The 13,771-nt window shown below is 39.9% G+C and overlaps 1 protein-coding gene across 2 annotated transcripts in view; it reads left to right on the top strand.

Annotated features, from left to right (window-relative positions):
* The window catches only part of appbp2 (amyloid beta precursor protein (cytoplasmic tail) binding protein 2), a 226,908-nt gene that overhangs the window by 190,043 nt on the left and 23,094 nt on the right, over window positions 1–13,771 (top strand). For both annotated transcript variants that reach the window (XM_037268417.1, XM_037268418.1), the window contains exon 12: window positions 12,436–12,601. In XM_037268417.1, the coding sequence (XP_037124312.1) occupies window positions 12,436–12,601 (166 nt within the window). The remainder of the gene's footprint in view (window positions 1–12,435; window positions 12,602–13,771) is intronic.

Here is a 13,771-nt window from a genome sequence, read left to right on the forward strand (position 1 = left end):
AAGTGCAAGCGCCGTCAGTGGCGCGCACCCATTGTTGACAAAGGACGATCGATGGATTTAATGAATTGGAATGACACAGATTGTTTTATAAACGTGTTATTTATGTAATAGTTTTTTTTTTTAATAACTCTGAATGTTACGTCAGGCCCGTTCTCAGCTCTTCGTTTGTGTTTATGTCACGTTAGCATACCTATCGTTTAGCCTGTTGTTGTTCGTTCATGTCTGTTCTTGGTGTTGGATTTTGTCGAATAAATTCCCCCCCAAAATGCGACTTATACTCCGGAGCGACATATATGTTTTTTTTTCACGTTATTGTGCATTTTATGGCTAATGCGACCTATATTCCGGAGCGACGTTTTGTCCGAAAATTACGGTAGTTTTTGCGCTCTCGAGTGGAATCATGGGATATCTACCGTCACTGCTTTTTGAAATAACAGCGGCACGGAAACAGTCAACGCGGTAAGTGAAGCACGATTTAATGTGCATATAAACGTTGTCACCATTATGCTGTTAGCTAACTTTGTTAATGTTTTCGATCCAACATATTGCTCTGCTATCACACAGTTCATTAAGTTAATACCATTTATACAGGAAACGTCACCAAAATGGGACTAATTTATTTGTAATTAAGCGCTACACAACATGCTAAGGCATATGTTAGTCTGCCTTGGCTTCTACAACAGATGTAATTATTGTTGGGATGTTTGGGCAAAAGTTCATAATTTTTCTGAGTGAGGATATCAAGTCGAACTTCATGCTGATAGAGTGGCGGTGAACGAACACATAATATCAGAATAAGTAAATGGGATGTATTTATAATATATAGAGAAGGATTAGGTGTTTAAAATTTTGAAAAAGACAACTTTTCCCCTGTATTGCATGAAAGCTAAACTCAATAAATACTAATTTTAAGTAATGTTATCTTGTTTTTTGTGTGTTTTCCAAAATAGTTGTAGATTTTACAACAATGAAATGAAATAATTTCATACAATTTTAATACATCTGGTCCAAAAATTTAAACAGTATTAAATCAATATTTTTATTCCATATTCTAACACTGTTTATCGTCCTTATTAAGGTGGCGGCTGGCGGCTCATGCATGGCAATGTAAAGGCTGCACATTTGAGGATTCTTCAAAAGGTGAGCTTCTCGAGCATTATCGTGTCAAGCATGGTACAGTGGTCGTGGCCATTGCCTTCATTTAAGATGTCCTTGCTCCTTTAAGACATCGGGTGCCCTGCGTATGCACTTCAAGCAAAGTAAGGTGCTGCAAGAGAGAGACAGCGGGCACGAATGAGTGTTCTACTTCAGGTATGTGAAGGTATTAAAGTTTCTCCCAAAAATAATAGCTTTGCTTGAATATGTAGTTACTATAAAACTATTTTATTAGTTGTTGAAAGATTTTCTCTTCTGCAGAGTCAAATCCTCATTCAACAGACACCTTGTTGTCATCAGATGTCTCATCTACCATCTGGGAGAAGATGCCAGTGTGTTGTTCAAGGACTTTGAGGTTAGTATAATACTGTAGCTTTTGTCATTTTTAACAATGCAATCATGGTTGACCATTAAGTTGCTGCAGTACAGTTTGTTTTTTTCTTACTGCACACAAAGAAGAAGCTGCTTTTCATCTGTGGACATCAGATACTGTACGAGTTGCCAACATTCAGATCGATGTTGACTGATTTTACTATCTGTCCTGCTTTGAATACATAAAATACCATTTTCTGTGTCAATTTTGTTTGCAAAGAAATAAATTATGTGGAAGAATAAATTATGCTCATGACAAAGTGTTCTAAAATTATTTTACAACAAATTTGGAACTACCACAGTTCAGTTTGCCCCCGGCCGGGTCATACCAAAGACTATAAAAATGGGACCCATTGCCTCCCTGCTTGGCACTCAGCATTAAGGGTTGGAATTGGGGGGTTAGATCACCAAATGATTCCCGAGCGCAGCACCGCTGCTGCTCACTGCTCCCCTCTCCCCCAGGGGATGGATTAAAATCACACGGGGATGGGTTAAATGCAGAGGACAAATTTCACCACACCCAGATGTGTGTGTGACGATCATTGGGACTTTAACTTTAACTTTAACTTAATGTCCTCTTTTATGGTATGGGGTGGTATTTGTCTTGTGACATGCAGGTTGAAGGTAAATTCTAAACATTTTTTATCTTTACAATGTCTGCAGGATGCTGCTGTTGAATCTGCCAATGTTGAAGTGGAGTTGGCAGGGGAGGTCATGAAAATGTACATGCTGCAAAACCAAGATGGGGTCAGTCGATGTTGGTATTGTGATTGAAGGCATCATTGTCTTGGAGATCTTAGCAGAGCCTGCTGCTATCTGTTGGGACTGACCTACGCATTTGATCTGCGCTAGTCAAATTCTGGAAACCTTTCCAATAAGGTTCAAGGACTCAAGAATTAACTGAGTATGTAGTTGCTTGCTACTGTTCAGAGAAATTTTCATTGGTAAATCTTACGTTGTTGTCTTAATGTTTAGATAAGTTAGGTTTCCATTAGTTGTTTGACTGGTATTGTTAGCTTTTGTGAGGCTTTAAAGTGAAATATCACTGTTTACTGTCCATTTCAGGAGGAGGCTATATGTTGTTCTAGGTGCATTTCACCCAGTTTTGACAAACCCCTTATTAAGAGTTAAATTCAGCTGTTTTTATAGCATGAATATTTTTATGTCGTTTGCAAAGAAGATTTGTCAAATCAGCCAAATAAATGTTGAATTAAAATGATGTGTGTAAAATCGCTTTATTGACCCAAAATACTCCTAGAATAAAAAGTATTTAAATCCTGTCTGCCTCTCACTCCCCTGTCGGATTATTCTCGTCGTTCACGGCTTTCTATTCTCGTCTGTCGTCTCTTGTCTCCAGTCTCTGTCTTTGTCTCTGTTGGTTTCTGTTCCTGTATGCGAGTTGGTCTGTCTGTTCCCCTTCATCCTTCATTCCAATTCTCTTTTCCCTCAATAAACCCTGGTCCAAGCTGCATTTGGTCGCCCTGCTCCATTCCGACCGTGACAGTAACACGTAGAGGAGTACGTACCTCCGCCGCCATTGATAAATAAATACTATCGTGTGTGCAAATCAATAAAGTTGGTTTGTGTGGCTTCCACCACACAGAGACATAATATACAGGCACCCGATAAACCAATCAGAGGACACTACGTTTTACGTAGATGGGGGGCGGTAAACCAATCAGAGGACTGGACGTACCACGTAGAGTACGTACCTCCGCCACCATTGATGGATAAATGCTATCGTTTGTGCAAAGAAAACAGCATTAGGACCCTCTAAAATAGCATAGACAAAGAGACATGCTTACGAGGCACAATTAGAGCCTTCTGGAAAGCCAGGATCATTGCAGAAGAGCAACGTGACAACGACGAGACAATGACGAGAGGGAACTTGGCATGTTTAATGGCAAAATTGCCCAACTCTGATTTGGATACAGAAGATGAGAACTTGGACGGATTTGCGTATGAATATTGATTAACAATAATGTTAGTACGGTAGAGTACATGGTTAAACAGTAGAATAAAGTACAACCAAACTCACTGTCTTGCTTGGTCCCGTGACATCTTTTTTTCTACCGTAATTCTGGGCATGCATGCGCCCTATGATGCGGTGCGCCCTATGTGTGGATTAATTACAAAGTAGACCCCGCAATTGAGTCTGTGCCTTTTAACCCAAAGCACCTTATGGTCCGGAAAATATGGTAATTAAAAAGTAGTGTACAAACTATTTACAAGTAATATTTTCAATGTTTTACCAACATAAACAGGGTATGTCTTACTCCTTTATGAATGTGTTGTTAATAATTTGATCATATGTCAGTAAATCTACACTAATACTTTATAACGGCCCCTTCTTAATAATTTAGGTTACTCATGTTACTCATAATTAACAACTTACATAATATTGACAGACAATAACTTATAACTAACTCATTTACAAACATTTGTAAATGTTATCTTCATCATTAGTTAATTGTTTATGAAGTTTTGGTAATGCTTCATAAGTATACATTACTAATGTTTTACTAGGGTGACCAGATTTGGGTTTCTGAAAAAGAGGACACTTTTTCATTTGTTTGGAGGGGGGGGTCATTTTTTGTTCTCTTTTTGGGGGGGGTATTTGTGTCATATGTTATGACACAAATGACATGGTGTCTGTATAACAATTGCATTTATTGGCCCAAATAACACAAAACAACATATATACAAGAACAAAAACATATTCACATTAAAAAACAAAACCATATGTGTACGCTGACATTTTTTAATTTTATAGTGGTACACTACGTAAAAAAAGACAAAAGAAATACGGCTATCGGTGCAGCATTTGAAGAAAAAAAAAGGGCTCCTCTTCAGTCCTCCTCTTGCGGGGTGCATTGGCAACTTTATTTGCCACAGACACGTAAGTGCCTGCCTTGCATGTCAAGCACTCAGCTTCATAAGGATCGCGACCCTGGCAGGGCATTCAGACCATCACGGACTACAAGCCCGCGCCGCAGAGCTGTGAGGGCGACATCCGTCTGCTCAACGATCTCTTCTTTGCTCGCTTCGACGCTCAGAACAGCACTTGCCCGCTGAAGACCCCTCCCCCTCCACAAGAGCAGCCCCTGTGCCTCTCTGCCGATAGCGTGAAGAGGGCGCTTGCCGCTATCAACACCTGTAAGGCGGCGGGCCCTGAACATCCCAGGTCGAGCGCTGGGGAGCTGACGGGTGTCTTCACGGCCATCTTTAACATTGCCCTGCAGCAGGCCATCGTCCCTTCGTGTTTCAAGGCTGCCACCATCGTACCTGTGCCGAAGAAACCTGCTCTGTCCTGCTTCAATGACTACCGCCCCGTGGCACTGACGCCCATCATCATGAAGTGCTTTGAGCGGCTTGTCATGGAGCACATCAGATCCATTCTCCCCCCCACCATAGACCCCTTCCAGTTTGCGTACCGAGCCAAACGGTCCTCTGAGGATGCCATCTGCTCTGCCCTCCACTCGGCCCTCACCCACCTGGAGAGAAGGGACTCGTATGTGAGATTGCTGTTTGTGGACTTCAGTTCTGCCTTCAACACCATTGTGCCACAACGACTCATCTGCAAACTCGCCAAGCTGGGCCTCAGTACCTACCTCTGCAACTGGCTACTAGACTTCCTCTGTCAGAGGCCTCAGGTGGTACGTGTTGGCGACAAAATCTCCGCCAGCATCACGCTGAGCACGGGGGGCCCCCAAGGCTGCGTGCTCAGTCCGCTGCTCTTCACACTGCTGACGCATGACTGTGCTGCAACCTACAGCAACAACCGCATAGTGAAATTTGCTGACGAGACAACTCTGGTGGGTCTCATCACCAAGGGCGACGAGACTCAATACAGGTTGGAGGTTGACCTTCTGACCACGTGGTGCAGGGACAACAACCTCCTGCTGAACGTCAACAAGACCAAGGAGATTGTTGTTGACTTCCAGAAGGGTCACACCCACCACCTGCCGCTGACCATCGACGGTGCTGTGGTGGAGAGAGTGAGCAGCACCAGGTTCCTGGGGGTGCACACCAGTGAGGATCTCTCCTGGTCCACCAACACCGCATCACTGGCGAAGAAGGCCCAGCGCCGCCTGTACTTCCTGCGGAAACTCAGGCGAGCAAGTGCTCCTCCGGCCGTCATGACTACATTTTACGGTGGCACCATTGAGAGCGTCCTCTCCAGTTGTATCGCTGTTTGGGGTGGTAGCTGCACTGAATACATGAAGGCCCTGCAGCGCATAGTGAACACGGCTGGTAAGATTATTGGTGCTTCACTCCCCTCCCTGAAGGACATTTACACCTCCCATCTCACCCGCAAGGCGACCACGGTTGTGAGTGATGTGAGTCACCCCGCTCACTCTTTGTTTGATCTTCTGCCCTCTGGGAAGAGGTACAGGAGCCTGCACTCCCGCACCACCAGACTCACCAACAGCTTCATACTCCAGGCTGTTAGGATCCTGAACTCTCTCCCCCCTTCTGCGTAGCGTCCTGTACTTTTGCGCTATATTCTGACTGTCTGCTGTCATTTTTGCTCCTCTTATTTATTATGTTATTTGTTTATTTATTATTCATTCATCCCTCTTATTTATTCTTTGTTTGTGCCTTCTTGTTTTTATTTTTTTGTGTTGTTTACTTGTATGTATATTGTGTACTATGTCTTGTCACCGTGGGATAGTGGGAACGTAATTTCGATTTCTTTGTGTCTTGGCATGTGAAGATATTGACAATAAAGCAGACTTTGACTTTGAATTTTTTCATTCAACTCCTCCATGAACGTGCATTTTCGTTTTGGCATTGCTTGTAAACACTCGGTGTAGACTGGCCAGCCCACCCTACTTCGTAGCAAAGTGACTAGATTTGAGGAGAAGTGCGTGACTTATTTGCGAACGATACAGAAAAACCTGGAATTTTGTGAAATGGAACGGAGTGGCAATTCTATTGACTGTGTACTGTACAAGTATTAGTATGTTTGAGGCTGTCCAACAAAATCCCGGACGATTTTGAAATTCCCCCCGGACATTTTTTTTAGGGTTCAAAAGTAGGACATGTCCGGGAATAAGGGTTAGGGTTAGCGGTCTGGTTACTAATGATGAACAACTTAGATAATATAATATTAACAGACAATATCTTACTCATTTACAATTATTTGTAAATGTTATGTTCATCATTTATTCATTGTTTATGAAGTGTTGTTAATGATTTATAAGCAGACATCATAAAGTGTTACCAGAAAATGTTGTACTTGAAAAGTAAGATTGGAAACAGAAAAGTCAGCTGAGTGGGGTGTGGAATCAAAAGTGACAGCTGAACAAAAGTGCTTGAAACCTTCCCTCATGAGAGTGCTTTCAGGGAATGTCGGAACTAAAACAGATATGTCAAGACTTATATAAACCTTATTTATGTGATTGCCAGCTAAAGAATTGGTGCCAGTAACATTTTCTAATAAAACTCACTGCCTTTCCATTGATATATATTAAAACTTTGATTAAATATAACCAGTAACATAGGTGCATTTGTATTAGTATTTACATTTAAATTTAAATTGTAATTGTTTGAAAGGACATCTGCCCCCTCCCCAAAAAAGTCAATGCGTATTTAAAAAAAATAGAGGCATTATTTTGTCTTTGCTTTAGGAGAAAGACCACAATCTAATGTTTGCATGGTTTCATTTTATTTATTGTAAGTAAAATGACTAAAAAGTCACCATAGCCAAGAATGACCCACTACTATTCCCTTTGACATCATGTCCAACATGTTCCTATTCACCTGCTGATGATATATAGGTATAAACTGATTTTTTTTTTTTTTTTTTTTTAAAAACGTTTATTTCGAACATTAAAGAAATACAGGAAAAAATAAAAATACAGAAAAATGATAACTCCATAGTACAATAGAACATAAAAGAAAAAAAGATATTGCATTATAATTTTCCTTTATCGTAAAATCATATTTGTTCAAAAAGGGAGTAGAAGGAAGCCTAAGCTTATCTGATTCTACCCCATGTAACTACATGTTTCTATTTGATTCAGTCAAGAATTTGTCCATAGTCAATATATTAAAGAAAAAAAAACATATATACATTTTATATATATATATATATATATATATATATATATATATATATATATATATATATATACTATATATTTTCTCATTAAAATACAAAAGCAACTTAAACAACTTCACAGCATGTTACGGTATCCCGTCAATATTTTGTCCTTATACATTTTTTTAAACTTAGGTAAGGTACTACAGTTCTTTAATTCTTCACTGCTGGTGTTCCATAATTCCACACCTCTAACTGTTATACAATGTAACTTTAAGTTTGTTCTCACCAAATCTTTTTTAAACATACGTGTTCCTCTTAAATAATGGGTACTTTCCCTCCACTCAAACAACCTCTGGATACTGTTTGGTAATTGATTATTTTTTATTTTGTACATGAGTTGGATGGTTTTAAAGTCGACTAGGTCGTTGTATTTCAGTGAGTTCAATTTAATAAAGAGAGGGTTAGATGGTTCTCTATAATCAGCATTATTTACAAGTCGTATTGCTTTTTTTTGAAGAATGAAGATTGGATCTGTGTTTGTTTTGTATGTATTGCCCCACACCTCCACACAGTACATAATGTATGGGAGTATGAAGGAGCAGTACAAGGAATATAATGATGACTGATTTATAAGGTCTTTTACTTTATATAATACTGCTAGTGATTTTGAAATTTTTGATTTGATATACATTATATGTGGTTTCCAACTTAATTTATTATCTATAAGCACTCCAAGAAATTTTACTTCATTTACTCTTTCTATTTCTATATTATTTATTGTAAGAATTTTGTCTGTGTTGGTCGGACGGTTTCCAAATATAATATACTTTGTTTTACTTAAATTTAGTGTTAGTTTATTTGTGTCAAACCAACTCTGTAATTTTTCCATTTCAATTCCCACAGTATCCAATAGTTGATCCAGGTCCTCCCCACTGCAAAGCAGGTTTGTGTCATCTGCAAAAACTACGGCCTTGAGTAACCTGGAGACCTTGCATATATCATTGACATACAAAATAAATAACAAGGGGCCTAATATTGAGCCCTGAGGAACCCCACACTTTACCTGCTTTAGGTTTGATTTACAGTCCATAAGTTGCACATATTGAGTCCTGTTTGATAAATAACTGTTTAACCAATTGAGTGACATACCTTGTATCCCATATCTTTCAAGTTTTGTTAACAGTATTTCATAATTTACAGTATCAAAAGCCTTTTTAAGATCCAAGAAAACACCTACAACATATCGTCTATTTTCAATAGCTGTTGTTATTTCAGCTACGAAATCTAACAAAGCTAGTGTGGTGGTCCTATTTTTCCGAAATCCATACTGTTGGTCACACAGAATATTTTGTTTTGTAATAAAATCATCAAGCCTTTTATAGAATATTTTTTCTAATATTTTGGAGAATTGTGGGAGTAGAGATATTGGCCTGTAATTTGAGAATATGTGTTTGTCCCCAGCTTTATATATCGGAATAATTTTAGCAGTTTTCATTTCACTCGGAAAAACACCATTTGTCAGAGAGTGGTTGCAGATATGTGTAAGAGGTTTCACCACACATTCAATAATATTTTTAACAAGTGACATATCTATCCCGTTACAGTCGGTTGACTTTTTACCTTTAAATTCTCTAACAATTTCTATTATTTCCTTCTCATTCGTTCCCCTTAGAACCATACTTTCGGCTATGGGTACATCCTTAAGTAGGTCACTTGTACTCCCTTTTTTTGCTACTTCCTCTGCCAAAGTAGGCCCAATACCAACATAGTAATCATTCAACTCCTCTGCAATCATAGTAAGATCATTTATAGTTATGTTATTACTGTTTACAAAGTAAGAAGGATATCCTGGCTTTCCAGTTCTGTTTTTAATAATCTCATTTAACACTTTCCATGTTATTATTGTATTACTCTTGTTTTCCTCCAGTATCTTGCTATAGTTGTCCCTTTTACTGTTTCTCATTATTTTAATCAATTTGTTTTTGTAGATCTTATATTTTAATTCAGCTTCCTTTGTTCTTATCTTTAAGAAATCTTTGTATAATAGGTTTTTCTTCTTGCAAGCACTTAAGATTCCCTTTGTCAGCCATGGTTTTCCCACTGAATTTAGTTTAACTGCTTTCTTTACAAAAGGACAGTTTTTTTCATAAAGTTCGGATATAATGGCCATGAATGTGTTGTAGGCTTCATTTACATCACCCACATATACCTTTTTCCAGTCTTGTTTTAAAAGATCATTTTTGAATGAGTTAAATGAATTACCAGAGTTCATTCTACACATTTTAAAAGTTATAGCATCCTTTTTTTTCTTTGTACAGTCCTGGATCACTGCAAACACTGGCAGGTGGTCGCTTGAATCATTTATTATCAGTCCAGTTTTGACTTTCTTTTCAATTACATTTGTAAATATATTATCAATTATTGTGGCACTGTGAGATGTAATTCTAGTCGGACGGGTTATTGCAGGGTAGAGACTCATACTGTACATTAAGTTAATAAATTCTGTTACTGGAGTCAGCTGAAGTGGGTTCAATAGATCTATATTATAATCGCCACAGACGTACACCATTTTCGTATTGATTTTTCTTTCATACATTCCTGATAATAGTTCACTAAATGTCTCAATACATGAACCTGGACATCTGTATACACAGCTTACCAGAATGTTTTTAGATGATTCCATTTCTATTTCAACTGTAATACATTCCATGATATTATCTATTGCTTGAGACATACTTCTTACTATCTTACACTTATAGTTTTTATCTATGAATAGAGCAACTCCTCCACATCTTTTTACCTTCCTATTTAATGTATAACTCTCATACCCCTCTATGTCAATCTTTTCAGACTGATCTTCCTTTAACCAGGTTTCAGATATTGCAATTACAGTAAACGGATTATTCATATCTTTTAAACATTGTTTGATCTTAGAGATGTTTGCTTTCAAGCTCCTACTATTAAAATGTATAATTGATATTGCTCTATTTGTTGTTACATTCTTGTTAAATTGCTCTACAGTATAGTATTTGCTGTTCCTTTGAGTGTAGTTGATGAAGTTATTCTCAGGATCAATATTGGTCTCTATGTCAAATCCCTTATGGTCAGTGAAGTCAAATGTTTTCAAATCAAGTTCTTCATTTTCAGTTATCAGTGCTTGTTTGTTAAACACACCAGTTGGAAAAGAAAGGCATTTGTCAGCACTATTCATAGTGGGTTGATAATTTCACCAGGTTTTTACATTCCATGATCTAAAGGTACCACAACTTGAGGTTCAACAGAAAGATGTACAGGTTACTAGTCTCCTTCGTACCTCTTAAGTTGCTCTATGGCACTGATTCAGAAACCATGAGAACTTTCTGCTGCCCCAACAGGTTTGATGAACACCTTACAACCAGCAGTCCAAGTGGACTGTATTTTACCGCTTTTCTTAAGAGCTCTTGCTTTCTTAGCTATTTCACCATTTTTCTTGGTGAGGTGTTCATTAATGTACACGTTCGTGCCTTTTAGTTTTCTACCTTGTTTGAGCAGATTTATCTTACTTTTCCTGTTTGTAAATCGGACAATTATAGATGGTATGACAGGCTTACCATTTAGAGTCTTAGTTGGCAGAGTGTGGCATGCCTCAATATTGACAATGTCAATGGCGATGTCTTTACTCTGGAGGAAAGTTTTTACCTGCTCCTCTGTTGTCTCCTCATGTTCAGGATTATCCTCTGAAGCAAGGCCTTTCACAGCCTGCTGGTAGCTCCGTGGTTTGATCCTTAAACCACTGATGATGACATCGCTCATTCTTGAGTACTGCTCCAAATTGTCTAATCTAATTTCCAGGCTGACAATTTTCTTATTTTGTTCAATGTTTAATTGTTTGAGCTGCTTCACCTCTCCCATCAGCTCTGTTATAATGGCCTGTTGTTTCATTATGGTTTCCACATTTGAAGACATCACTTGCATTGATAACTTCAGCTCCTCCATATCCTTCTGAAGCACTTTCATGGCCATCCCGGCTATCAATCAATACCTGGTGGTAGCTCTCCTCCTGGGCTGGTGGTGTTAGCCTACTAGGCCTGGTGGTGGGTGTCCTCTTGGGGCTGATGGCGTTTGCCTACTGGGCCTGGTGGTAGCTGGCCTCCTGGTACCTGGTGTTGGCTAGGCTCCTGGAGGGATGATCGCTGGTCCGGCGCAGGTGGCTAGAGGTCCGGTGAAGGCCGCGGGTCCGGCGTTGCTGGCACGCAGTCCGCCGACGGCCGCAGGTCCGGCGTTGCTGGGACGAAGTCCGGCAACCGCCGCGGGTCTAGCGTTTCTGGCTCGAGGTCCGGCGACGGCCGCGAATCCGGCAACGCTGGAGTGGGACCCTAATGCGGCCGCGAGTCTGATGGCGCCGGGAGGAACCCCAGTGGCGGCCACGGGTCTGGAGTCGCTGGAGCGTAATCCGACGCCGGCCGCGGAGCCGATGGCGCTGGAAGGCTCCGACGTTTGGTGACTCGGCGACTTCCCGACAGGGAAGAAGCCTCGGCGTGATCGCTCCTCGACGAGATCGCTCTTCAATCAAAGTTTTTGAACAATGAAAATAAACCGAAAAGAAAATCTTGTTGTAAGAACAATGGTTTGCTGTTGGGATCCCAAGCGAGGTTCCTGCAAAGTCTGATGCGCAACGGTTACTTCCGGGTTGTTTGACAGGTAACAGCTGTTCTCCTTCACTGTGTTAGTAACGGGTGTAGCCTCTTCACTCATGTGTCGCTCCTTTTTATTTTCCTTTTTTAGATTAATAATACTAAAAGCTTTTAGGGCATTTTATTGTTATTTTAGTTGAATAAACAGTGTCCTTGCATTTGTTTTTACGTCATGACTCTTACTAGGAAGCAGAGGAGATGCACATCAAAGCCATCCAAATTAAGGAGCAGCTTCTGGGCCATGAGGACTATGAGGTGGCACTATCTGTGGGTCATCTAGCCTCCCTTTACAACTATGACATGAACCAATATGAAGATGCAGAAAGGCTGTACCTGCGCTCCATATCTATAGGTCAGTCAATGTTGTTGTTTTCTACTTTTTCCCATCTAATTTAAAACAACCTCGCAAGTAAAATCCCCTCTAATTTTCAATGTGTTTGAGCATTCACACAAACTCCCTGAGCATTCCTTGGACCACAGTGAGCAACATCCACAGATATATCAATGAATTGACTAACAATGCCTCTGAATGCGCTGTGGGGAGAAGTGAATCCACCAGTGGCCAATTAACATTGCCACCCACTAAGCACACCTCTTGAATTTATTAATTTCTCCATGACATTTTCACATGGTTTTCTGTCTGTATGCTGAAATGCCACAGTGTGTGGCATAATATTGTCATATGACCAAATGTTTGATACTATACCTGCATAAAACACCTTGATGCAACTACTGAAGTAATACCAAAAATTTAAAGCATACATTGAAAAAACAATTAAATAATAGCTGACAGCTAAACATCTTCAAATTTGTTTTAATCATTTCAATTATCAATTATATATATTAAATACTAGTACCGTATTTTCCGGACTATAAGTCACTCTGGAGTAAAAGTCGCACCAGCCATAAAATGCATAATAAAGAAGAAAAGACTATATAAGTTGCACTGGAGTATAAGTCGCATTTTGGGGGTAAATCCATCCATCCAGTTTCTATACCACTTATCCCCACGGAGGTCGCGGTCGTGCTGGAGCCTATCCGAGCGGTCATCGGGCAGTAGGCGGGGGACACCTGAATTGGTTGCCAGCCAATCACCGGGCACACAGAGACGAACAACCATTCGCACTTGCACTCACACCAAGGGAGAATTTGGATTGCTCAATCGCCTCAGCCTACCAAGCATGTTTTTGGGATGTGGGAGGAAACCGAAGTGCCCGGAGAAAGCCCACGGGGAGAACATGCAAACTCCACACAGGGAGGGCTAGAGGTGGAATCGAACCCGCATCCTCCTAACTGTGAGGCGGACGTGCTAACCAGTGTGCAACCGAGCCGCCATTTTGGGGGGAAATTTATTTAATAAAATCCAGCACCAAGAACAGACATGTCATCTTGAAAGGTAATTTAAAATAGAGGCAAAAAGCTGAATAATTTTACGGTATGCTAACGTTACATGACATCAACAACAAACTGAGAATGTGCTTGATGTAACATATTAAGAGTTATTCAGATAACTATAGCATAA

This window comes from Syngnathus acus, chromosome 13, assembly GCF_901709675.1.
Source record: "Syngnathus acus chromosome 13, fSynAcu1.2, whole genome shotgun sequence".
Classification (NCBI taxonomy): Eukaryota; Metazoa; Chordata; class Actinopteri; order Syngnathiformes; family Syngnathidae; genus Syngnathus; species Syngnathus acus.